The 23,549-nt window shown below is 35.8% G+C and overlaps 1 protein-coding gene across 3 annotated transcripts in view; it reads right to left on the reverse strand.

Moving 5' to 3' along the window:
• The window catches only part of DNAH17 (dynein axonemal heavy chain 17), a 254,986-nt gene that overhangs the window by 29,108 nt on the left and 202,329 nt on the right, over window positions 1-23,549 (reverse strand). For all 3 annotated transcript variants that reach the window (XM_031965574.1, XM_031965573.1, XM_031965572.1), the window contains 11 exons: window positions 19,774-19,981; window positions 19,357-19,472; window positions 16,479-16,671; window positions 15,898-16,133; window positions 13,816-13,938; window positions 9,751-9,955; window positions 7,019-7,183; window positions 6,427-6,567; window positions 5,898-6,068; window positions 4,538-4,660; window positions 697-890 (listed from right to left, as the gene is read on the reverse strand). In XM_031965574.1, coding sequence (XP_031821434.1) covers window positions 697-890; window positions 4,538-4,660; window positions 5,898-6,068; window positions 6,427-6,567; window positions 7,019-7,183; window positions 9,751-9,955; window positions 13,816-13,938; window positions 15,898-16,133; window positions 16,479-16,671; window positions 19,357-19,472; window positions 19,774-19,981 — 1,875 coding nt within the window. The remainder of the gene's footprint in view (window positions 1-696; window positions 891-4,537; window positions 4,661-5,897; window positions 6,069-6,426; window positions 6,568-7,018; window positions 7,184-9,750; window positions 9,956-13,815; window positions 13,939-15,897; window positions 16,134-16,478; window positions 16,672-19,356; window positions 19,473-19,773; window positions 19,982-23,549) is intronic.

The following is a 23,549-nucleotide window of genomic DNA, read 5'->3' on the forward strand; positions in this document are numbered from 1 at the left end:
TAGTGGCGGGAAGGGTGGGGGGGATATGATAGTATCTGAACCCGAGTCCAGATAACACTCATCTTCCTAAGTCCATATCTGGTCTCAGATACTTACTAGTGGTATGACTTTGGGCAAGTTTACTTAACCCTGTTTGCCTCAGCTTCCTTATCTGTAAAATGAGTTGGAGAAGGGAATGGCAAACCATTCTCTAGTATCTTTGATAAGAAAACTCCACTTGCAGTCACAGAGTCAGACATGACTTAAACAACTGAACAAGAAGGAGGAAGAGTGGACTTATTCTGCATGGCATCCCCAAGGCAGGAGCAAGATCAATCAATGAAAATTTCAAAGAGGCAAATTTAGACTTGATTTCAGGAAAATTTCTCAACAGTTAGAGCTGTCCAGAAATAGAATAGGCCATCTGGAGAGATGGGGAAGTACTTCCCTCCTTTGAGGTGTTCAAACAGAAGTTGGACAACCACTTGTTATATTATGGTTATGTTATAGTAAGGATGCTTTTTGTAGTAAGCATGGATATTCCTTCCAACACTCAAGTTCTGGGATTCTATAATGATGTTAGTAGGAATAAATGGGTGAAGGATAGAATTGCTACATCCTCTAGAGAACTGGCCTCATGGCAATCATTCTATCACTCAGATCCTTGCTCAAGCTTTGACTAGAATTCAGATTGGGTTGAAGTGTCTGGTTACATACCTAACAGCGTAGGTCATTCTGTCTGGTCTCATACACCTCATCATGCAGAGTTTTTGAAGAGCAGTTTTATTTTTCCATTCCTTAGGAAATATTTCCTTTTCTGGGGCTTCAGATTCAACAAATTTTTTCCACCGTTTAGCAGATCCCTCAATGTCATTATCCAGATTTCTGAATTCATCCATTTCTGAGAGTACCTGGGAATGCATGATAACAACTCATTCTATTTCTTCCTTAGCAAAGTCTATTCAAATATGCCTGTTTATCAATAATCACTTATTCACATGCAGGACTGTGCTGGGAGCTTGGGGGAGATAGATACTTAAAGCAAATTCTGATTAAATATCTCCTCCTTCAGCTAAAAATGCTTGTTTTTTGTTTTTGTGTTTGTTTTTTTTTTTTTTTAAGTTGGCCACCTGTCTCAGAGCTATGGGATGAAAAGATGAATGGTTTCGCAATTAAATCAAAACTATTACCTGATTTTATTTTTTAGATAGATACTTAAAACAAATTCTGATTAAATATCTCCTCCTTCAGCTAAAAATGCTTGTTTTTTGTTTTTGTTTTTGTTTTTTAAATTGGCCACCTGTCTCAGAGCTATGGGATGAAAAGACAAATGGTTTCACAATTAAATCAAAACTATTACCTGATTTTATTATTTTTTTTTTTACTGAGGAGAAAAGTAGGGAAATAGCCTTGAACTATAGGAATGTATGTATGTGTGCATATACTATAATATGTTATTGTATACATATACAACATATATAGCTATATATGCTATTAAATTGTATTGAAAAAGAATTTGGGGGAGACATCTAGGTGGCACACTGGATAGAACATTGACCCTGGAGTCAGGAGGACCACTGGACTACCTGCTACTTCCTCTTCACATTTAGAGCTAACCAAAATTGGAGATAATCTTCTCCAGAAGTAATGGATGTTCTTTCATGGTAAAGTTTTAAACAAAAACCAAGAACTGACACAAATATGTTAAGTAGAGGGGAATTTTGGTCCATTCTCCTTATGGTTTAGACAACATTTAAAAAGTTTAAAGTTTGTTAAATAAGCTTACTATGTGAATAAGATTGCAGGAGAAGTATTTAACCTATTTAAATGCAATATAATGTCTTTAGATAATACTAGGACTATTTATTTAATTTTAGAGACTGTGATCTCCACATTAGCCTCACACACTTGATTCTACTTGTGAGAGGTAAGTCCCTTAACTCTAATTGCCTCCAAAAAAAAAAAAAAAAAAGAGCAGAAAAGAAAAGGAATGAGACAGTTATATCATTTGATCCCCAAAATAGCCTCGTGAGGTAAAAGCTAATTGTGTCTTCTTTTGACTACTAAAAGTAAAGGCACCAATTGGGGATTATGAACTGTTGCTATAGGAAAAGGGAACTATTAGTGGCCTTGAACTAAGGTAGTTATTACTCTGGAAACAATCTGAAAAATGAATTTGGAGAACTCCAGAGAGACTCTACATCTATACTTGATGTCTCTTCCCTCACTGTCACCACTGCAATAGAATGCTAACTCCTTGAAGGGAGAAACTATTTTTTTTGTCTTTGTACCTTTTTGGTTCTTGGTATAGTACGTACCTTGTACTTATGAAAAGTTAGCTGAATTTAAATTGCACTGGATTAAATTCAACAAGGGAAAACAGCTTAGGAAGAATAAAAATCAAAGAGACTGCCATGGATACATAGGCAACTTATCAATCAACTTAGACATTTTATAAGTCATATATAAGGGAGATCAAAAAGCAAGGATGGGTAAATACAAAAATCAATCCTATGAGAATAATAGCAGGCACACTAATTTGCCAAATGAGCCAAAGTGGACTCAGAATGTTAAGGAGAACAAAATGTTTGTTTTTTTCTTTAAGCTATAGTTGAGGGAAAAGATAGCAATGACTGCTGTTAGTGGGCAGGATAATGATAATAGACAACAAATTAAAAACAGAACTACTCAACTCTCCCTTTGCTTCTGGTTTTCCTGCCAAGGAGAATAATCCCTGGACTGAATAGGATAGAACAAAAATGATTAATAAGATAATTTGGGAGAAAGTGAGAAAGACACCTAGTTGCCTGTTCTTGATAAATTTAAGTCACTAGGCTCAGCTAAGTATTAAAAAGTTAGTGGTATGATTAATAAAGATTAATGAGTGTCTGGCTGATGCTTGACCAAATTCTACAGCATATTATGAAAGGGATAGGCAGGTAATGTTAAAAAGTAGTGATCACTTAGACTGTGTAATGTTGTAAACACAGTTTATTTAGATTTGAGCAAAGCATATGGGGAAAGTCCCATAAGTTCTTCTTTTAGACAAGGTGGGAAAAAGTGGATCTGAAACAATGAATGTACTGATCCAAAAAGCAATTGTTAATAGATCACTGTTACTACCTTGGAAGGAAATCTCCGATATAAAAGTATTCTCTAGGTCCATTCTTAGTCTTGTGTCATTTCATATTTTTAGCAATGATGGCATGTAAGTGACAGGAAATTTGGTGAGACTGCTAACACACTAAATCCAGGATCCAAAAATATCTTAATAACTTATAATATTGGGTTTCTTTTAATAAGTTGATGTTAAAATAGGGGTAAATGTAGTAATATAAATATAATTATAATATAAATTTGAAATCAAGAAATCAGTTTCAAAACAGGGAGGGTACTGCTGAATAAGTGCCATGTGCAAAGGATTCTATTTGTTCAGTTTAGTTCTAGAGGTCAAACCTAAAAATACTGAATAGAATTTATGACAGGCAAATTTAGGCTTGATGAAAGAAAAGCTTCTTCCCAGTTATTGTTATTCAGTTGTGTATGACCCTATTTGGGTCAAAGAGATCAGAGTGGTTTGCCATTCCCTTCTCCAATGGATCCCTTTGTCAGGCAAATAGAGATTAAGTGACTTTGTCATAACAGCTAAAAAATGTCTGAGACTAAATTTGAACTCAAAACTTCCTGATATCAGGTCTTGCACTCTATCCACAGCACTACCTGCTGCTTCCTCTTCACGTTTAGAGCTAACCAAAATTGGAGATAATCTTCTCCAGAAGTAATGGATGTTCTTTCATGGTAAAGCTTTAAACAAAAACAAGAACTGACACAATTATGTTAAGTAGAGGGGAATTTTGGTCCATTCTCCTTATGGTTTAGACAACATTTAAAAAGTTTAAAGTTTGTTAAATAAGCTTACTATGTAAATAAGATTGCAGAAGTATTTAACCTATTTAAATGCAACATAATATCTTTAGATAATACTAGGACTATTTATTTAATTTTAGAGACTGTGATCTCCAAACATTCAACAGTTCACTAACTTTTTTCAAACCCTCTACTTTTTTTCCCCTAATTTTCTTTGACATCAAGAGAAATTATCATCTGGATAAATGAATCTCTCTAGTTAAGTAATTCTATTCTATAATTTTAAAAAACCCACTAGAATATTGAAGATAACCTCTACTCGCTTTATTTTACTAGAGCAGTGGATGATGGTAGGAATGTGGGCTGGGGAAGAGCCATGTGGATAATGCCATGTGGTCCAACATCCTGAGGGTGGATCTCAGCTTGCCAGGAAGTTATTCCTGTCTGTGCCAATAAAAACATTTGGTACATGATAGGGATTTAATAAATGCTATATTCAAATAGGAATGAAAAATTTTAATTTCACCAGCAGTAAGCCTATATTGTTTTTCATCATCATCTCTTAAGTTTCCTTTGTATAACTGAATTCAATAACTTGTTACAATCTAATCTCATTAATGCACTTAGCCTTAGAAGAAAAGATTATACTAAGTGAAGAATGTACATAGTGTTTCTAAGTCTTTAGACAAACCTTAATCCCTCCCCATCCTTGATGTAATAGAAAATCCACCGGTGAAGGAATCCCAGCCTTAAAAGGGAATCGCAAGAGGAAATCCAACTCAATTGGATTCAATTCTTTCTTCATTGATAAAACCTGAGGAAATATGAGTGAGTACAAGGTTAGATTATTACAGTAACAGAGGATGTCTGACATTATTTTAAAAAGCTGAATCCTTGGCAGAATCACAAGGTTACTGGGTACAGGGCAAGGGTTTTGAGAGACAAATGTTTCTTATTGGTTTTGATGACATTCTACTCGCCCTTTCTCCTTGTGCTTTCAAAAGCATCTTCTTTTGTGTTTGCTTGGGACTGAGCCATCTGTGCCTGTATCTCCTCGTTCTCGGAGGACAGGGACTTTGTCATTTCAGGTTTACTTTCCTGTATTGCTTAGCACCATGTCTAAATATTTGGGGATAACAGTGTTCTTTGATGGACTGTCATTGTCCCAGGAACTCACAATCCTATCATCTCACTGATGACTGGCCACAAGGTCTTCATCGGTGATTGAGGGAAAAGGCTACTTTCCAGACACTTTTAGTCAGACAGGAAATGCTATCAGTATGGGAAGGAAGGCATGCTGTTCTGGTAAGTGACAATTAATTAATGAATGTTATATTCAGACAGGAATGAAAAATTTTAATTTCAGCAGCAGCAAGCATAACTTGTTTTTCTTTATTGTTTCATTGGACCTCAATTAACTTGAAAGTGAGATTATATTAAATTTGGGTTTGTCTATATTCAACATTCTATGAAGTTTAAAGTTTGTTAAATAAATTTAGTACATAAATAAGATGCAGGAGCAATATTTAACCTATTTAATACAATAGAATGTCTTTAGATAATAGGATTATTTAATTTAATTTAATAGGACTATTTGGTTATTTCAAATGAAACCCATTCATTCCCTTAAAGAGGGACTAGATTTGGCACTCTTTGTTAGCAGCTGGCTAAAATTCTGATTATTTCTTTACCACTCTTTTCTGAGCCACCATCTATGAGTACAATTTGAAGCACTCTCAGTATGGAAACTCTCAGTAATAGATCACATTCACTTCCTTTTTGAATGCACTGAAAAGTCATATTAACTCTCCATGGTCACTCAGCTAGATTGTAATTAGGGGTAGGATTCCAATCTGGGTCTTCATGATGCTAAGGTTGACCCTCTACAATATTCTTTCTCTCTTAGAATTATGGTATCAACTTTAAAAAACTAGAATGGTATTTATTTTAAGATTTTCAAGAATTTAAACTGTTTACTTTTTAGATTTACTTTCCTAAGTTGATGTTAGTGATATTTCACTGGAAATAGCCCCAAATATGTCTTAAATTACCTGAAATGCAACCTGTGCCAGAAAAATGAGTTTGTCTCTCTCAAAGAGTCCCCGAGCTGTATACATGAAGACAGAGTAGGTGATTTCATCTGTCAGGTTTATCACTCGTTGCTTTACCTCATCAGCTGGCATAGTCCGCTGAATGGCTTTTTCAAAGACCACATTAAATGCCTGACCGGAAATAGTAAAACCAAAGAAGGGAATGAGGTGGTTGAAATTCCAATATCTTTATCTAGAGAGAAAAGGGGGACCTCAATCCACCCTGGGTGTTTCGTTAAATTGTATTTCAAAAGAAATGACATAACTAGGAAGTTAATTTGGTTTAGAACTCTTGGGTGTAAACACGAGTTGGAATCCTGGTGACAAGATCAGAATTACAGTGGTCCTATATGTACCCCTGACCAATATCCTTTCCACCTTCCTCTGTGAGATGGTACCACATAATCCCCAGCATTGACCGAGGATTCTGAACTCTGAGAGCCCCAGGCAGAGTCTCAAAGAAGAATACCTTCATTGTAAAAGAAAGTACCTTCAGTGAAAACTGATAGATGGGATTGATTTTATTCAGATCATTCAGAATAAAGTAGAGCATGGATGCTCTCTCTGCAGCTGGACGGTAGTTTTCTCTTGCCTCGTTGATTTTAATTTCTGTATTTTTTGCTTCTTTCACCTCAAAGCAAGGAGGAAAAAAAAAACTTTTAGTGAAAGGAATCTTTAGGAAAGGAACCTGAAAAGCTAGACATTCTATAGCATCCTAGCTACAATTAGAGGGCAGGGGTCACCAATCCTCTCATTTTATAGGGAAGGAAAACAAGGCTTAGAAAGTGAAGAAAATTGCCTTGGATTTGGACCAAGATTCTCTGGTCACTGATAGGGTTTTCTTTCTACTATACCAAATGGGCTCTCTCTCTCAGAGTCCTAAAGAGGCTCAGTAGAGGTAAGAGGGCCCCACCTTTACGTTCCCACCAAGCCAGGCAGTTTGTTTGCTCTTTTTTATGTGACTTCATCAGAAAATTCTCCTTTGATAACATAAGCTAGGATTTCACAGTTCATTTTAAATAGTTTTTACTCTAGGTCTTTGTTTATAAGGAAAAAAGCCATTCCTAGAAGAGGTTTCTTACTTTCTCTTCAATTTCATTAGCTGTACGCTTGGTTGTCTCCAGATTTTCCACTAAGGCTGTGTCTCCCAGGAAGTTTCCAGATGCAGCAGATAGGCGGGCTAGCAAAGAGTCTTCTAGTTCTTTCAGGACAATCTTAAATTCATTTTGAGACTTAGTGAGTTCTGCCTAAAAAAATTGCATATATTCAAGAAGCACAATAATGATCCATATTTTTTTCCCTCTTAACCTTTCTGGTTAAGCAGTTCTAAAAATATAATACATAAAACAAAACATACCAGTTATTAAAAAAACACAAAAAATATTGCTCTAAATTACCACTAATAATAAAAATGTAAACCACACCTCATACCCAGAAAATTGGCAAAGATGACGACATAAAGTGGAAATAGTTAATACTGGAGGGGCTATAGAAACACAAACACACTGTATTAAACTCTAGCTAATATTTACTTAGCGCTTACTATGTGCATTGGGTACTTTACAGATGTTATCTTATTTGATCTTAACCACCATTATTAAGTCCAAGCTAGCTCCGGGATGTCTCAGGATCAGCCAGAGTCAGGATAAATTAAAGTCCTGGGTCTTTAGGGGGAGAAGTGAAGAAGACACATAAATTGCCACAAGGCTCGCCACCAACTTCTCTTCTCCTCATCCTGCCCAAAGTGAGTTCTCAGCTCCCTCACCTTACCCTCTAATCCTAGCCTATGATTATCTTAACATCAAACATTGAGCCAGCTCGATGGTGAGAAGCCATTTTCCCAAACATATGCTAATAGAGTCATTGTCTCATATCAAATAGGTAATTAGCCTTAAGTGCTTGGGTGCTGATTCAAACACACCTTTTCATAGTTTCAGCCCTTTACTCACCACCTCTGGAAGCAGTTGACATTATTATCCCCATTTTACAAATAAGGAAACTGAGGCAAAGAGGTTCTCCAGGGGTCACATAAATATTAAGTATTTGAGATTAAATTTGAATTCAGATCTTCCTTACTCTGTGCTTGGCACTCTAAGCTGCCCACAAATGTGCCGTTGATGGAACTATAAACTAGTTCAATCATTCTAGAAAGCATTTGGAAATTATGCAAAGAAAACATAAATGCCCCCACCTTTTGATCCCCAAATCCCACTCTTAGGGCTATCCCACAAGGAGATCAAAGAAAAAAGAAAGGTTTGATATTTACTAAAATATTTATAGAAACTTTTTTTTTGTAGGAGCAAAGAATTATAAACAAAATGGCTGCCCATTTGAAAAGGAATAGCTGAATGTGCCAGTCATGTGGAAATTATAAGTGAGATTTGTGAAAACAACGGACACTATATAGAAGAGAAAGGAGAGAGGGTAAGGGAGAACTAGAAAGAAGACTCAAAATGACAAGTATAAAGATTAAAGTTATTGATAGAAAAGAATAGGACTAAAAGAACATCATCAATTATCTTTTAATCTGAAGAGGGGAAAAGTAGCATCCCAGAATTATAATTAGGGTGGGATAACTAAGGCTTTACTACAGGATAACAAATTTGTCAGAGGAACCGAGAGCCCTTTTGGTCCTTTAGCAGTTTAGTAAATAACTAAGTTTAGTACCTAATCAACAAGAATAATTAAGGTAAATTAGGAAACTGCCAAATAGAAACTACTTCTTCCCATTTTCCCCAACTCAGAGGTGACTTGATGCAAGCTGATACTATCTGAAGTTAGCAGAATCAAAAAAAATCCAATTATGATGTTGTACAGAATATCAATAACAAAAATACCAAAACTGGATGCTATGTACATATAATGCCCAATCTTGAACCCTGAAGAAGATATATAAGAATGCACTCCTTTCCCTTCTTTGTTAGGAACTGGAAGGGCTTGTGGATTTAGAATATTGTCTATATTAACAGATGTGATGGATGTTTTAATTATTTTTTCTGAACTATTTAATTATTTTTCTCTTTTTTATTCTTCATTGGAAGAGACAGACATTTAGTGAGGAGAAGAGAGATATTTGTTAGGAAATTACAGTTTTTTAAAAATGTAATCTTCCATTCAAATCTGGCCTTGCATCAGAATAACTATAGAGATAAAGATACCTTCCCAGAAAAGTGTTCACTTTTTACCAGGGATAGAGAAAAGGAAGAAGGAAAGGAAAAAAGGATAAAAAGAGGTAGGAAAGGAGGGAAAGGAAGAAGGAGGGAAAGGGAAAGGATTTATTAAGCCTTTATTATATACTAGGCACTGTGCTAAGTGCTGGGGGATAGAAATACAAGCAAAAAGAAAAGAGCCCCTGTCCTCAAAAAACTTACATTCTAAAGGGAAAGACAACGTATACAAAAGAGAACAGAAAATTAGGAAAGTGAGGGTTTTTTTTAGGGATGGGGACATGATTTTAATAGCCAGCAGCCAAGAACTTGTTCCTGGAGTAAATCAAGAGATAAATTGTCATTCCTATAATCCTGTCCTTTTAAATGAAGTAGCCTGAATTTAAACTGAATTTAAAACTACATCTGTGAGTAAGATGACAAGATAAATGGGAAAGAAGTGACTTACTCTGTTATAAGTGAAAATATGATTAAGCTTGATGAGATAAGCACATTCCATAGAAAGGGAAAGAAAACTGAGTTTGCAACCCCCATGTTGTAATTCACAACATTCCTCCCCTCAGCATTACCGCTCCTGCCTGCCTGCCTGCCTTTGTGAACATTCAGGTCCTGTTGCTACACTGCTTTTGCTATCCCACCAATGTTACCTTCAATTCCTCAAGATCTGGTCTCTCTTTGGCCACGACAGCAGCCAAAAGTTGATCTTCCAATCCATCCCGGGTTACTAGAAAATTGATGAGGGTGCACTGAGCCTGCATCTCAGGTTTATAATGTGGATTAAAATACTTGGTGTGAAGAATTAGGCGGAAATTGGGATGATATTCCACTTCTTTATCGCCTACTTTAATGTACCTGTCAAGTTAATAAAACAGATATTCAGTCATATTGCCAGATGTTAATTTGGACAAAAATTATCTTTTACTTTTACTATGTTTGATAACCTTTATTTCTATGAATAGGGCACAGCACCCCAAAATAATTCACCAAGTAATCTTGGATTCTCTTTTTGCGGCTATAACCCATATAAAATGATTGGATATTTTCTCATCAAAGTTCTCTTCTTTTCCTTCATTCTTTCTAGTTTATTTGGTGATATTCCCTTCAAAGAGGGATAGAAAGTATATATTCAGTGCAAAACAGTAAATACAATTTTAGGGGCCCAATTAAACTTTCCTATGAGTATATATTTTACATACAATTGAACTATATTATCATTAAACAGAGTTTCATACTGGATCAGCCCAACTGAATTTTAAAGCACTTAGTCCTACTGTGAATGTCACAGTTTATGGTTTAGTTTCAAAATAAAAATGATCCTTTCTAGTTGCAGATCTTTGCTCTTTCCCTTGAATTAGCAGACTTCCCACCTCTGATTCTCAAATGATTGTTCTTCTGATGAGCTCATTCTGTTTCCTCTAGTCTCTGGATTACTAGACCTTCTCTGGATTACTAGAAGGTTATTTCTTATTCTCTTTCCATTTCCTCTGTCTCAGAACTGTTACTCATTAAACTTTGTACTTAGAACAAATGGCACAAAACGAGCCCTTAATTTTGGTGCACAGCAGAAAAGTGGGTACCTCAAGGTCATTGCTGGAGTCATGGAGGGGGGAGGGAAGGAGGAAGCTTCTATCTGGTAGCTTCCTATTTTAATTATTTTTGTTAACTAAGTAATTAAATTCAGTGCTTCTAAAGGACCAAAAGTATCATTAACCATTTCTACAAATTTTGTCACCTCTGTAAAACCCCTGCATTAGCAAATGAGTACTCTTCAGGGATGCTACTTTTTCTTTCTTTTGATTAAAATATAAAGGTCTCTCCTCTTTATTGTATTCTGAACCTATCATATTGAAAATCTTCCCCCCCTCCCCAACTCTCCCTTACACTTTCTCCCTTTTCTCTTTCTATTCAAGTTCCTTGGGTGGGTGAGAGTAAAATCTACTTATTTCTCTACCACTGGTAACTGATCTAATTGAAAGTCCTATCTTCCAGATTCAGACATCAATCAACACAGAGTTTCACTATTCCTTCTTGGGGTTATTTATACATTACATCTCTATTTTTAAAGACAGTTTCTTGACAGATTCAAAAGCTGTCACAGCTGGGAAAGTTCTCAGAGGTCTCCTATCAGTCTTTAGCTCTCTAAAGCACCCCTAACATTGACACCTAGTCAATAGTTAAGGACCTCCAGAGATTAGGAACTCAATTACATTCCAAATAATCCATTCTATTTTGAGGCAACTTTCCTTGTTAAGAATTTTTTTCTTATGTTTCATGTGAAATTGGCTTTACTGTAACCTCCAATTTTTGTCTTCTGAGTCAAACTAAACAAATCTGGTAACTAGGAGTATTCTTCTCATGTATGATATCCCTAATAAGTCTTTTCTTCTGCAGACTGATAAACTCTTCTCGTCCCTCTGCCCTTTGCCACTACTGGTATGGTTTCCCGTTCTCTCTGAACCAGTTACTTTCTTCTGGACCTACTTTACCACCTAAAAGGTAGTATCTAGAACTATATACAATCCTGCAAGTGTAGTTTCCCTTCCACCAAAGGATGCAGGGGAAATTCCTGTACCTTAGTGTGTTTTCTGGGCAGTTGGATTACATAGTCCCTAATAGCTTTTCTAATTCTCAACCTTAAGATCCTTAAGAATAAGGGTTCAGGTTTTTTGGGGCATTGTTTTAATTCATAATGAAGGCGGTGGGAGAGGCGGGGAAGGTGGGGAAAGGGGAAGGGAAAGGAAATAAGCTTTATATAGTCCCAACTATGTGCTAGGCACTGTGCTAAGTACTTTTCCCAAATATCTCATTTCTATTTTTACAAATATTTATAAGGATTATCTCATTTCCATAACAACCCGGAAAAATAGGGACTCTTACTGTCCCAATTTTACAGTTGAGAAAACTGAGGCAAACAAGATTAAGTGATCACATAGCTAGTAAATGTCTGAGACTGAGTTGGATCATCTTGATTTCAAGCCCAGTATTTTTTTCCACTGTGCCACCAACTGTTTCTATATTGAACTTGTTTCCACATAAACTATTGTCTGTTACAGTTTTCTCTATCTTGTACTTCTGAAGTTGATTTTTAAAACTGTATGTAGTAAAACAATCAAAAGTGAACATTATAAATTAACAAAGAACAAGCATAGCCCCAAAGAAGAGTTTTGAGAAGATGCCTCTCCCCTGTTCCTTTACAGAGATAGGAAGTTCCCAATTGTGGAATATTGCATATATTTTCAGACTTTTTCTGATATGTGAATTTATTTTACTGATTTTTAAAAAATATTCTTTGCTCTCTGAGATGACTCTCTGGGTAGGAGGAAGAAAGGAATGTAGAAGAAAATTTGGGCCATGTAAAAAAAATTGCTAAAATTTCATTAAAAAAAAAACAAAACCTAAGTGTAGGATTTTACATCTCTGTCTGTTTCTCTCTTTGAGGAAACTTGGGTTAAGTGACTTGCCCAGGATCACATAGCTAGTATGCCTGAATTTGAACTCAGGTGTTCCTGACTCCAAGACTTTGATCTAATCCACTGTGCCTCCTAACTGCCTCCTCTCAAGATCTTTTTTGCATGCTAATTCCACCACTGAATTTGTCAACTGGTTCTCCCAGCTTTGGGTCATCTACAGATATAACAAACATGGCATATAGAGTTGTGTGCTCTTGAGCAAATCACAACCTCCCTGAGCTTCAAATTTCCTCATTTGTAAAAAATGAGGATACTGGATTAGATAACCTGAAACATCTTTCCTAGTTTGAAATCTATAATCTTATAATCTTCATCAAGTGATACAAATGCCAAGACAAAACAAGACCAAAGCCAGATCCCTAAAATACCTTAATAGAAAGTCTTCCTCTAGGTTGACATTGATCTATCAGTTACTCTTTTTTGAATCTTGTCATTCAACTAGTTTCAAACCTCTCGAACTCTTCTGTACTCTAATTTACTTCTCCCATAGGGTCCACAAAATTGTGACTTTGCCAAATGTTTGCCAAAATCTAAATAGTCTATGGTCTCCTAGTAAAGGAAAATCTACTCATCCAGGAAATCTGTGCCTTTTCTAGCCCTGTGTCATGGCAGAACTTCACAATAGTATAGATTCTGTTGGGTTTTTTTTTCAGTCACCCAAATGCTTTAGATCATGATTTTCTTACAAGAACATACATACCCTCTTGATATAAAATGCGATTCTACTGACTCCCTTATCCCTTCCTTTTGAAATCATGAGTTATAACATATATATATATATCCTGCCAAATCTCAGTGATTCCTATTGTATCTGTTGTGCTCACTTGTGCTAACATCTCTAGTCAATTTCAACATTTGTATATAGAAACTTGAAGTTCTGTTTTTACTGTTCCTTACCTGTAAATTAATGGTCTTCTTTAGTGATATTCTGTTATACCTGCTATTCAGTAATATTTAGCTTCGTGTCTCTATTTTCCACTACAACTTTCAGAATATTTAAGACTCCAGATTTATACAGATAACTTCCTTCCTTTAGGTGTGGGGTAAGCCCCTGATCCTCTTTCAGGAAAGGAACTATACTTTCATATCATAGTGATTTTTAGCATCTAATTTTCTAAGAGATAAGTCAAAGAAATTTAGTATATTATCTCTTTATGCCATTTTCCCCCACACAAAAGATGATGAAACCATAGAAAACTCACTGTTCAGTTGGTTTAAAAAAAAAAAAAAGAAGCAATTTACCTTCCTTTTTTAATTGTGTTTCTGCCCAGTAAAGGATCTAATACAGGTTCTACAGTCTCTCCAATATTCTCAATGAGTAAAATATCTCCTTCTGAGATGGCTTTTTCAATACTGTCCAGATAGCTGCAGATACAATACAACAGTGATCTCATGAATATTTATGCAATAAAACAGAGGCAATTTACAATACTGCATTTTAAGAAACAATTCTCCAGTGATTGGCCAATTAAATCAGTACAAATGAGGAATTCTTTCACTCTTCATGGCACTTGATGCCTTTAGAAAAAAAATGGTTTATGGTCCCTTATGTTTATCACTCACTAATTTAGCCATAGATACAGCCATTCACCTGTATAAATGATAGAATAAGAGATATGTAGGGAAAGATAGCTAATGCTATATATTTTTTCTGTCAGCACAATTAGGTCCTGATTAGAGCAAACTATAACTTCTGTGAGTTATCAATTCTACACATCAATTCTAATTCAATCTATTCAAAATTATATGGTATTTTATTCCCATTCCAATAGAAATTATATAGTGTAAATTAGGATACATGTGACCACTCCACAGGATCAAGATCTAGCTGTATTTTTGTTGTTTCTTGTTTAATTATTTCACTCATGTCCAAATCTTCTTAAACCCACTTGGGTTTTTTTTTTTTTTGTTGTTGTTGTTGTTGTTGTTATTTGTTTTTACTTTTATTTTTTAGCAAAGATGCTAAAGTGGTTTGCCATTTCCTTCTTTAGCTCATTTTATAGATTAGGAAACTGAGGCAGTGTTAAGCAACTTGTCCAGAATCATAGAACTAGTAAGTATCTGTAAAAATGAGGATAGTGAATTAGATAACCTAAAACATCTTTTCTAGTTAGAAATCTATAATCCCTCTTTTGAACTTAGGTCATTCTGACTCCAGGCCCAGAACTCTGTCCACTATACCACCTAGCTGCCCTCTAGCTATACTAGTAGGAAAAAAAATTACATAGCATTAGCTAGGAATTACATAGCATTAGCTATTAGTTAGGAAACTGTTTTCCTAACTGTATTTTTTCCATCAGGATGTATAGGCCTTTTTAAACATAGGACCAACAACAAAAAAATAAAGCAAGTGGGCTAATCAATGCTGGAATTTATTTTCAAGGTTGGATTAATGCATTTAAAAACTCATTCAGGCATTAATTAATTCAATAAGCATTTTGAGTGCCTACCCACTTTGTACAAGATATTGAGCTTGTCAGTGTTACTACTGGGCTTATATCCCAAAGAGATCTTAAAGGAGGGAAAGGGACCCACATGTGCAAATATGTTTGTGGCAGCTCTTTTCGTAGTGGCTAGAAACTGGAAATTGAATGGATGCCCATCAATTGGAGAATGGTTGAATAAGTTGTGGTATATGAATGTTATGGAATATTATTTTTCTGTAAGAAATGACCAGCAGGATGAATACAGAGAAGCTTGGACTTACATGAACTGATGCTGAGTGAAATGAGCAGAACCAGGAGATCATTATACACTTCAACAACAATACTATATGATGATCAATTCTGATGGACATGGCTCTCTTCAACAATGAGATAAACCAAATCAGTTCCAATTATTCAATAATGAAGAGAACCAGCTACACCCAGCTTTCGCTGGAATTATGGGAAATGAGTATGAACCACAACATAGCATTTCCACTCCTGTTTTTGTCCGCTTGCATTTTTGTTTTCCTTCTCAGGTTATTTTTACCTTATTTCAAAGTCCAATTTTTCTTGCAGAGCAAAATAACTCTATGGATATGTATACATATATTGTGTTTAACATATACTTTAACATATTTAACATGTATTAGTCTACCTGCCATCTAGGGGAAGGGGTGGGAGGAAGGAGGGGAAAAATTGGAACAGAAGGTTTTGCAAGGGTTAATGCTGAAAAATTACTCTTGCATATATCTTATAAATAAAAAGCTATAATAAAAAATAAAATTTAAAGAAAGATATTGAACCTGTGGCTGCCTTTTTGTGGCCGTAATATTTGGAGACAATAACAATTATGTCTCATAAAAAGAATTATATATGTTTCATAATCAATAACATATACCCTCTATGTCCCAGTCGGATGGCTTTCAAATCTTCCCCGTATTTGTTTTTAATCCACTTGATTCCTTGTAGCTGAGCATCAACAATAAGAGGCCATCTCTCTGTGTTGCATAGAATGGTGGCATTCTCTGTGGACATACGGTCACTGGGAAGACCCTGATTATTCCATGTGGCAATGTCCGCATCATCTGTTAGCAGAGATAGTGGGTCCAAATCTTTCGTGATTGGAATGGGAACCTGCAGAGAAAAATGGCACTTCCTCAGAAGTAATGATGGCAGAAGACTAGAACTGCTAGCCAGAGAACTCCTTCCTTAAGGGGAGTGTCCTTGATGAATGGAAAATAACTCTAAACTAAGAATGCTGTGATGAAGACAGTTCTCATACAAGGGGATTTTTGGAATACAGGAGCAACAGACTACTCCAGATTTGGAAATGTACCATCACAGACAGGGTTATGTTACCATTAGCAATACTAGAACACAGCATGAACTCCAAATGGACTGATGGCAAGGGAATGATGATGAACTTTGGCAGTGTCTACCTATAAATCTTAAGAACTGAGTTTTACCTATGGATATTACCTTCAGTTGATTTAGGTATGGAACCCAAAATTTCTCAATCAGTTCATTCCTGTATTTTTTGGTAAAATAACCCACATAGGAAACAAAGGCTGATATTAGCAGGACATCTCCACACAAAGTCACTCCCTGTTGTTTGTAATTTTCCACAGATTCAGCCCATCGGACATTTTCAGATGCTAATCCTCCTACGAGTCTAAAAAAGGACATATCCAATTGGTAAATGGGAATAGGAAAGAGAAGGGGAAAAAAAATCTAATAAGCAGTTAGTCTTTTTTTCAGACCATTTAAATCACTTGCTGATGTCAAAAATTTCTCTGCCATAAGTCATTTGTAACAGAACTATTTGAGAGCTTAACTTGGTCATTCAGTGGTGAGAAGGGAGCAGAGAATGGTTGAATCAAAGACCTTGGCCAAGATTTATTCTCTGCACTTGTATTAAACTTGATTCAACTCAGTAAATATTTATTAAAGAAGAAAAACAAGAATTTATTAAGCACTTACTAATTAAATTCTTTATACATATTATCCACTTTGATCCTCCCAACAACCTGCTATCATTATCCCCATTTTACAGTTGAGGAAACTGAAATAAACAGCATTACACAGACATTGCATTTCTCAGAATGGATTTGTACTGACTCCAGGCTCAGTGCTCTATTTATTGTACTACTTAGGCATGAGCAGGTAAACAGTGTACAGTATACCTGTAGTAGGTAAATATAAAATAAAAATAAAAAATGTTTACATGGCATCTGCCCTCAAGGAATTTACAGTCTAAGATAGGGAATCCCACATATGCACAAATAAGTATGATCTACTAGAGTAAGTAGAATGTGAGAGGATCAAAGGAAAGATCTGGATTCACTTGCCTAAGTTACAAAGAGGAATGATTATTTCCATAAGGAGGATTGGATGAATACAAGGTGGATCTAGAAGAACAAGAGGTATTTCAACAAGTAAATTTCAACCATAGAGAGATTGGCTTAAGTCAGTGGAGACTAAAGACTATACTGTGAGATCAGGTGTGTAGCTGGAAAATTTTAGCAAATATTCATTCATACCACTTAAAAGTGAATCATATTTCTTCCTCTTCTTCCTCCCAACCTACCCCACCCCTAAATCCATACTAAATATGCTTTAGTGATATTATTTGGATATATCTCACAAAAACTGATGAATAATCTATTTTGGCTCTACAGAGAAAGGCTTGATCCGATGGCCATACATGAGCAGTATTCATACTTCAAATGAATACTTCAATTAATCATTACCTATTTACTAACTACAGGAGAGTGGGATGATAAGAACCTATATAAGAGTAATTGGAAGTATTTGGACCTTTTTTCTTAAGCCACTAGCATTTTAACATTCAGTAAATTATTTTTCTCATGATATGCTAGCATCTAAAAGGGTAGCATGAATACATTAAGAGCAGTTATCTCATTTGATCCTCATAGCAACCTGGTGAGGTAGATACTGTGGTATACAGTGTCTAAACTTTCGTTTTCTCACCTGTAATCATAGCTGTAGGATCTACCTTACCAGCTTGTTATGAGGATCGAATGAGACAATTTTTGCATAGTTCTTTGTAAATAAAGCATTACATAAATGTCAGGTGAAAAAAATTTGTCTTTACATGGATATGTAGCTAGTTGTTACATAAATATTTATATATAATATAGCTATCTATATCATATATTGCTATAGTATAAATAATAGATAGATAACACATCTATATATTATATAGATAATATAGCTACCTAAAATAGAGATGTCACATGAGTCATATGATCCATGTCATCTGTCATAGACGTGTTCTGTCAAACTATATAAATATCTATATATGATATAGATATTAGATCAATCTATACATATCTGGCTAAATGGATAGGGGTATGTATGTGTATATATATATATACACATGATATATATATGAGAACAGTACAGATATTCTAAAACTATTCTGGCACATAGGCCCCAGGACATGCGAGAACAGGTATTATAGGGAGGCAACAGATTATATAGAAAGAATTCTAGATCTGGAGGATGAAAACCTAGATTTAAATCCCAGCTTGTTGTTTATCACTTGTGTGAGCTTAGACCAGTTATCTAATTTTTCTGGGCCCTAATCTTCTTATTTATAGAGCAAAGGGATAGGACTAGGCAATATCTAAATGTTCTCCCTCTCCCCCTCTTCCTTTTTTCCTCCTCTTCCTCATCCTCTTTTTTTCCCCTCCTCTTCTTCCTCCTCTTCCTCTTTTCCTCCTTTTCTTCTTTTTTCTTCCTCTTTTCCTTCTCTTCCTCCCCCTTTTTTCTTCCTCTTTCTCCTCCTCTTCCTCTTTTCCTCCTCTTCCTCCTCCTTTTTTCTTCCTCTTTCTCCTCCTCTTCCTCTTTTCCTCCTCTTCCTCCTCCTTTTTTCTTCCTCTTTCTCCTCCTCTTCCTCTTTTCCTCCTCTTCCTCCTCCCTTTTCCTTCCTCTTTCTCCTCCTCTTCCTCTTTTCCTCCTCTTCTTCCTCCTTTTTTCTTCCTCTTTCTCCTCCTCTTTCTTTCTCCTCCCCCCCTTCTTTTTAAAAGATAATATTTTATTTTTCTAATTACATTTAAGGACAATTTGAATATTATTTTTTAAACATTTTTGAGATCCATATTTTCCTCTTTCCTATTCCCTCCTGAAAATGGGAAGCAATTTGATATGTTATATATGTGCAATCATGTAAAACATATTTTCACATTAGTCACACTGGAAAAGAAGAAATGAGTGTTATTTCTAAAAGAGGTCTTTGCCGCTTTAGGTGATCTCTGAATCTGAGGGTTCCTGAGATGTTTTTTTGTTTGTTTGCTTGTTTGTTTGTTTTTTACTTCAGCTAGGCCCAACATACCTGTTAGCTAGAGAAATGACTCTATTTGTGGCATCTGCCTCCTGTTGACACTTTATTTTCTCAGCTGTAGCCTTTTCAAAGGCAGCTGTTAGATTGGCCAAATTAGCATTGAGTTCCTGGGGGAAAAAAAGTTGAATCAAAGGCACTTCAAGGGAGAAATGCTCACTCCCACCCCAGATAAGAGAAAGACTACCCACATGAGGAAGAAGGATGTTATAAATTTCCCATAAAAGTAAAGCATCCTTCAAAAGTGCATGCAGGAGGCAAGAAGTCTCCTGGAATGAACTGGTCCCTAGAGCTGATTTTGCTCTCTTTCCCATTTAATAATTCATGAGTAGAGCCCATGCCAACTCCTTTTAAACAGAGATATTGACAGGTTGCACTGGTATTTTACTAGGGATATAAGCAAGCACTTACAGCAATTTTGTTTTTGATCCGAGTGAGCTTATCCTGTGCCTCTGCCAGTTCTGCATTAGCCTCTTCCAGGGCCTGTCTCTTGGGTGCTACATCGCAGTAGACTTCATAGAACCGGACAATGTTAATACACCAAGAACATAGACCAGCAGCAGCAGCTGATTTTGAACGAATGAATTCAGGATCAAAGGTGGGATTGCCTTGATAGGGCCTAGAGAGAGACACAGAGAGACACAGAGACAGAGGAGAGGAGAGGGGAGAGAGAAAGAAAAGATAAAGAAAGAGGGTGAGAGAAAGAAGAGATGAGAGTGAGAGAGAGAGAGAGAGAGAGAGAGAGAGAGAGAGAATGGAAGGAGGGAAGGAAGGAAGGAGGGAGACAAAGATTACAGAAGTTTGTCAAATGATTTCAAAACTTTATTTCTGGGATTGGAGACTAATTACAAACAGTGATGGGGTGAGGGAGTTAATTGTCTTCTTTAAAGCTTGGTGACCAAGAATAGAGAAAGATATAAACCTGGCAACTCTGACTTCTGTGGTATAAAAAGTGAAAGAATAAAAAAATGCAGGACAAAAACTGTATATGGAAAGCTCTAGTCCCTGATTTAAATTCATTTTAAAATTATATGAAAGGCAGTGTGGAATAGTGGGTAGAGAGTTAGCCAATGAGTTAAAAAGTCCTGGGTTCTAATCCTGCCTCAGAGTATTGAGTATGTATGTCAATTAACTTTTTCAGTGCCCCAGCCAATTCCCTAGGAACATTAATGGCAGAGAAGGTATTAATGCATATTGACAGAGAATTTCCTATTACAATGAAAGCACAAGTCCTATTCCAACCCCAAAGTTCAAAGAATAATACAGATATTCTAAAACTGGTAGCAATGTCCTCAGTAGAAAATATAAATGAGAGTTAAAATGTTAACAAAAACAATAAAAAGGAAACTGAGGCAGGCAGCATTTAAGTAAATTGCCCAGCAATTACACAGCTAGAAATCAAATGAGAGCAAACAAGTTAATATTTGTGAAGCCCTTAGCACAATACCTGGCACATAATAAGAGCTACAAAAATGTTAATTATTATTAGTAGCATCTTAAAGCACATTTACACTCGGGTCTTTCTGACTCCAGGGCTAATAATACTATATCTACTGAATCACCTAGTGGCCAGAAAGATATGATACAGAGAAGAGAAGTGAAAGGGATTGGAATGAGAAAATATGTATTCAAATCTAACTTCTGCTACTTTATATTGGAGTTATAGCCTGGCCTACCTTTTTAAACTATAAAATGGGATTAAGATTAATTGGCTTCTAAGCTCCTTTTCTGCTTCCAGAAATAGACCAGTATTAAAAATCATCTTAGATAGCTTAAGTTTATTATCACATATGATCATATTTAAGTAAGTAATTCAAAGGGGGCAGCTTGTTATAATGAAAACAGAGCTGGCCTAGAAACCAGGAAGGACATGTTTTCTTTTGACACATGGTGGGTGAATATTCTCACCTGGGAGTTCCTTATAGCAATGAAATCACAAGTTCAGTCCCTAGTCCTATCTCAGTACTTCAAGGGTATATTTCAATATATTATGATAATAGTGATTAAATATACTATACTAAGTTTACATAAGATGATTTTTAAAACATCATTATATTAAATATTAGAATAATGACAACAGTTTACATTTATACAGTTCTCTATGATTACAAAGCACTTCATACATTTTCTCACTTGAGCATTACAATAGCCCTTATAAAATATTGGTAGTTCCATTTTACAGATGAGGAAACAGGTTCAGAAATGTTAAATGACTTGCCCAGTGCCATACTGCTTGTAAGTGGAGGGCTTGGGACTTTAAGTTAGTTTTCTGACTCAAAGTCACTTCTTATTGGGATATTTTTTGTTATCCCCTCTATTTTTCATTGAATCCCTTCTTTGTCCTCTTCTTTCAGAAAAATCCCTTCTATTTAAACATCTAGATTAAGTGTCCCAATTTTTTTTCTCCATAATTTACATGACTCTATAAAAGTTGTTGAAAATAAGGCACAAGAATGTTTTTAGTTAGTTAAGAGGCTTTGGTCTAGAAGATTGGTAAAAATGGTAAATTGGTAAAAATGCTCATACTTCGGCTTTTAACAGAAAGAGCTGGATTCATGATCTGATTTTCCAGGTCCTTGGTTTTTTCAGAACATCTACTGAGCCAGAATTAATTATCCAGAAAATCACATCTGGTTTACTTAACCAGACCTAATCTCTTTCCTAGTCTCTTAATCTCACACCTCTAACTGCCTAATAATGGACATCTCAAACTGGATGTGCCCTAATTCAATATGTCCAAAGCTGAGTTCATTATCTTCCCCCACCTCAACCCTTTCTTCTTCCTAATTTCCCTATTGCTGTTAAGAGTCCCATCATTCTCTTAATTATTCAGACTAATAACCCAGGTATCATTCTCCTCACTCTCATCACCTTAGTCCTGTTAATTTTACCTTCATTATATCTCTTATGTATTTCCCTTCTAGATAGTGTAGAGGACAGAACTGGGCCTGGAGCCAAGTTCAGATGTGGCCTACAGACACCTATTAATTCTGTGACCTGGACAATTCATTCATCAGCCTCAGTTTCCTCAACTAAAAAGAAGAATAGCACCTGTTTCCCCAGGTTGTTGTGAAAATCAAATTGTTATATTTTGAAGGTTCAATGTCTGGCAAATGACAGGTGCTTAATAAAGTTTTCCTTTTCTTTCCATTTTTACTTCCCTTTCCATTTCTGTTTCCCTTCTCCCTTTTTCCTTCCCTTCCTTTTCCTTCTCTTTTTTCCTTCCTTTTCTTTCGCTTTTCTCTTTCCTTTCCTTTCTTCTCTTTTGAAACTGCCATTACTCTGTCAAAGGCTCTCATCACCTTATATGTGATAAAATAGCCTGTTGATCTCTTCCCACTACAATCAATCTTCCACTCAGCTATCAAAGTGATCATTCAAAAGTACAGGTCTGAGTATGTCACCTCTCACCATTTCCTTTCACATCTCCTCCCCCACTCAATAAGCTTCAGTAGCTTCTTATTACTTCCAGGATCAAATAAAAAATTCTTTATCATTCAAAACCCTTATATAATCTGGCTCCCTCCTACCTTTCCAATCTTCTCACTTATCTGTCTCCACTACTCTGTAATCCAAATAAGACACCCAGTCTCCTGACTTTACATTTTCATTGGTTGGTCCCCATGACTAGAATTCTCTCCTTTTTTATCTCTTTCTTGTTATTTTCCTTGTTTTTATATTGTTCATCATTTGGTTGTGTTCAACTCTACTCTTGGCAATTACACTGGAGTGGTCTGCCATTTTTTTCAGTGTCTCTATTTTACAAGTGAAGAATTGAGGCAAATAGTGGTCAAATGCTTTGCCTAGCATCACAGCTAGTAAGTTTGAAGTTGGATTTGAACTCAGATTTTTCTGACTTCTTGGTTTCCTTCAATTCTCAGCTAAAAATCCCATCTTCAACCATAAGCCTTTCCTGATCCCCCACCATTATTATTTTTTGTTAATCATGTACATTTATTTTTTTTTACATATTTCCATATCAATCATGTTGGGAGAGAATAATCAGAACAAAAGAGAAAAAACAGAGGAGAAAAAAAGGTTCACATAGCATGTGTTGATTTCTCTGGATGCAGATGGTGTTTTCCATCCAAAGTTTATTGGAATTGCTTTGGATCACTGAACAGCTGAGAACTGTCATAGTTGATCATAGCACTTTCTTGCTGTTATTGTGTATGATGTATTATTAG

This window comes from Sarcophilus harrisii, chromosome 4 (assembly GCF_902635505.1).
Source record: "Sarcophilus harrisii chromosome 4, mSarHar1.11, whole genome shotgun sequence".
Taxonomy (NCBI): Eukaryota; Metazoa; Chordata; class Mammalia; order Dasyuromorphia; family Dasyuridae; genus Sarcophilus; species Sarcophilus harrisii.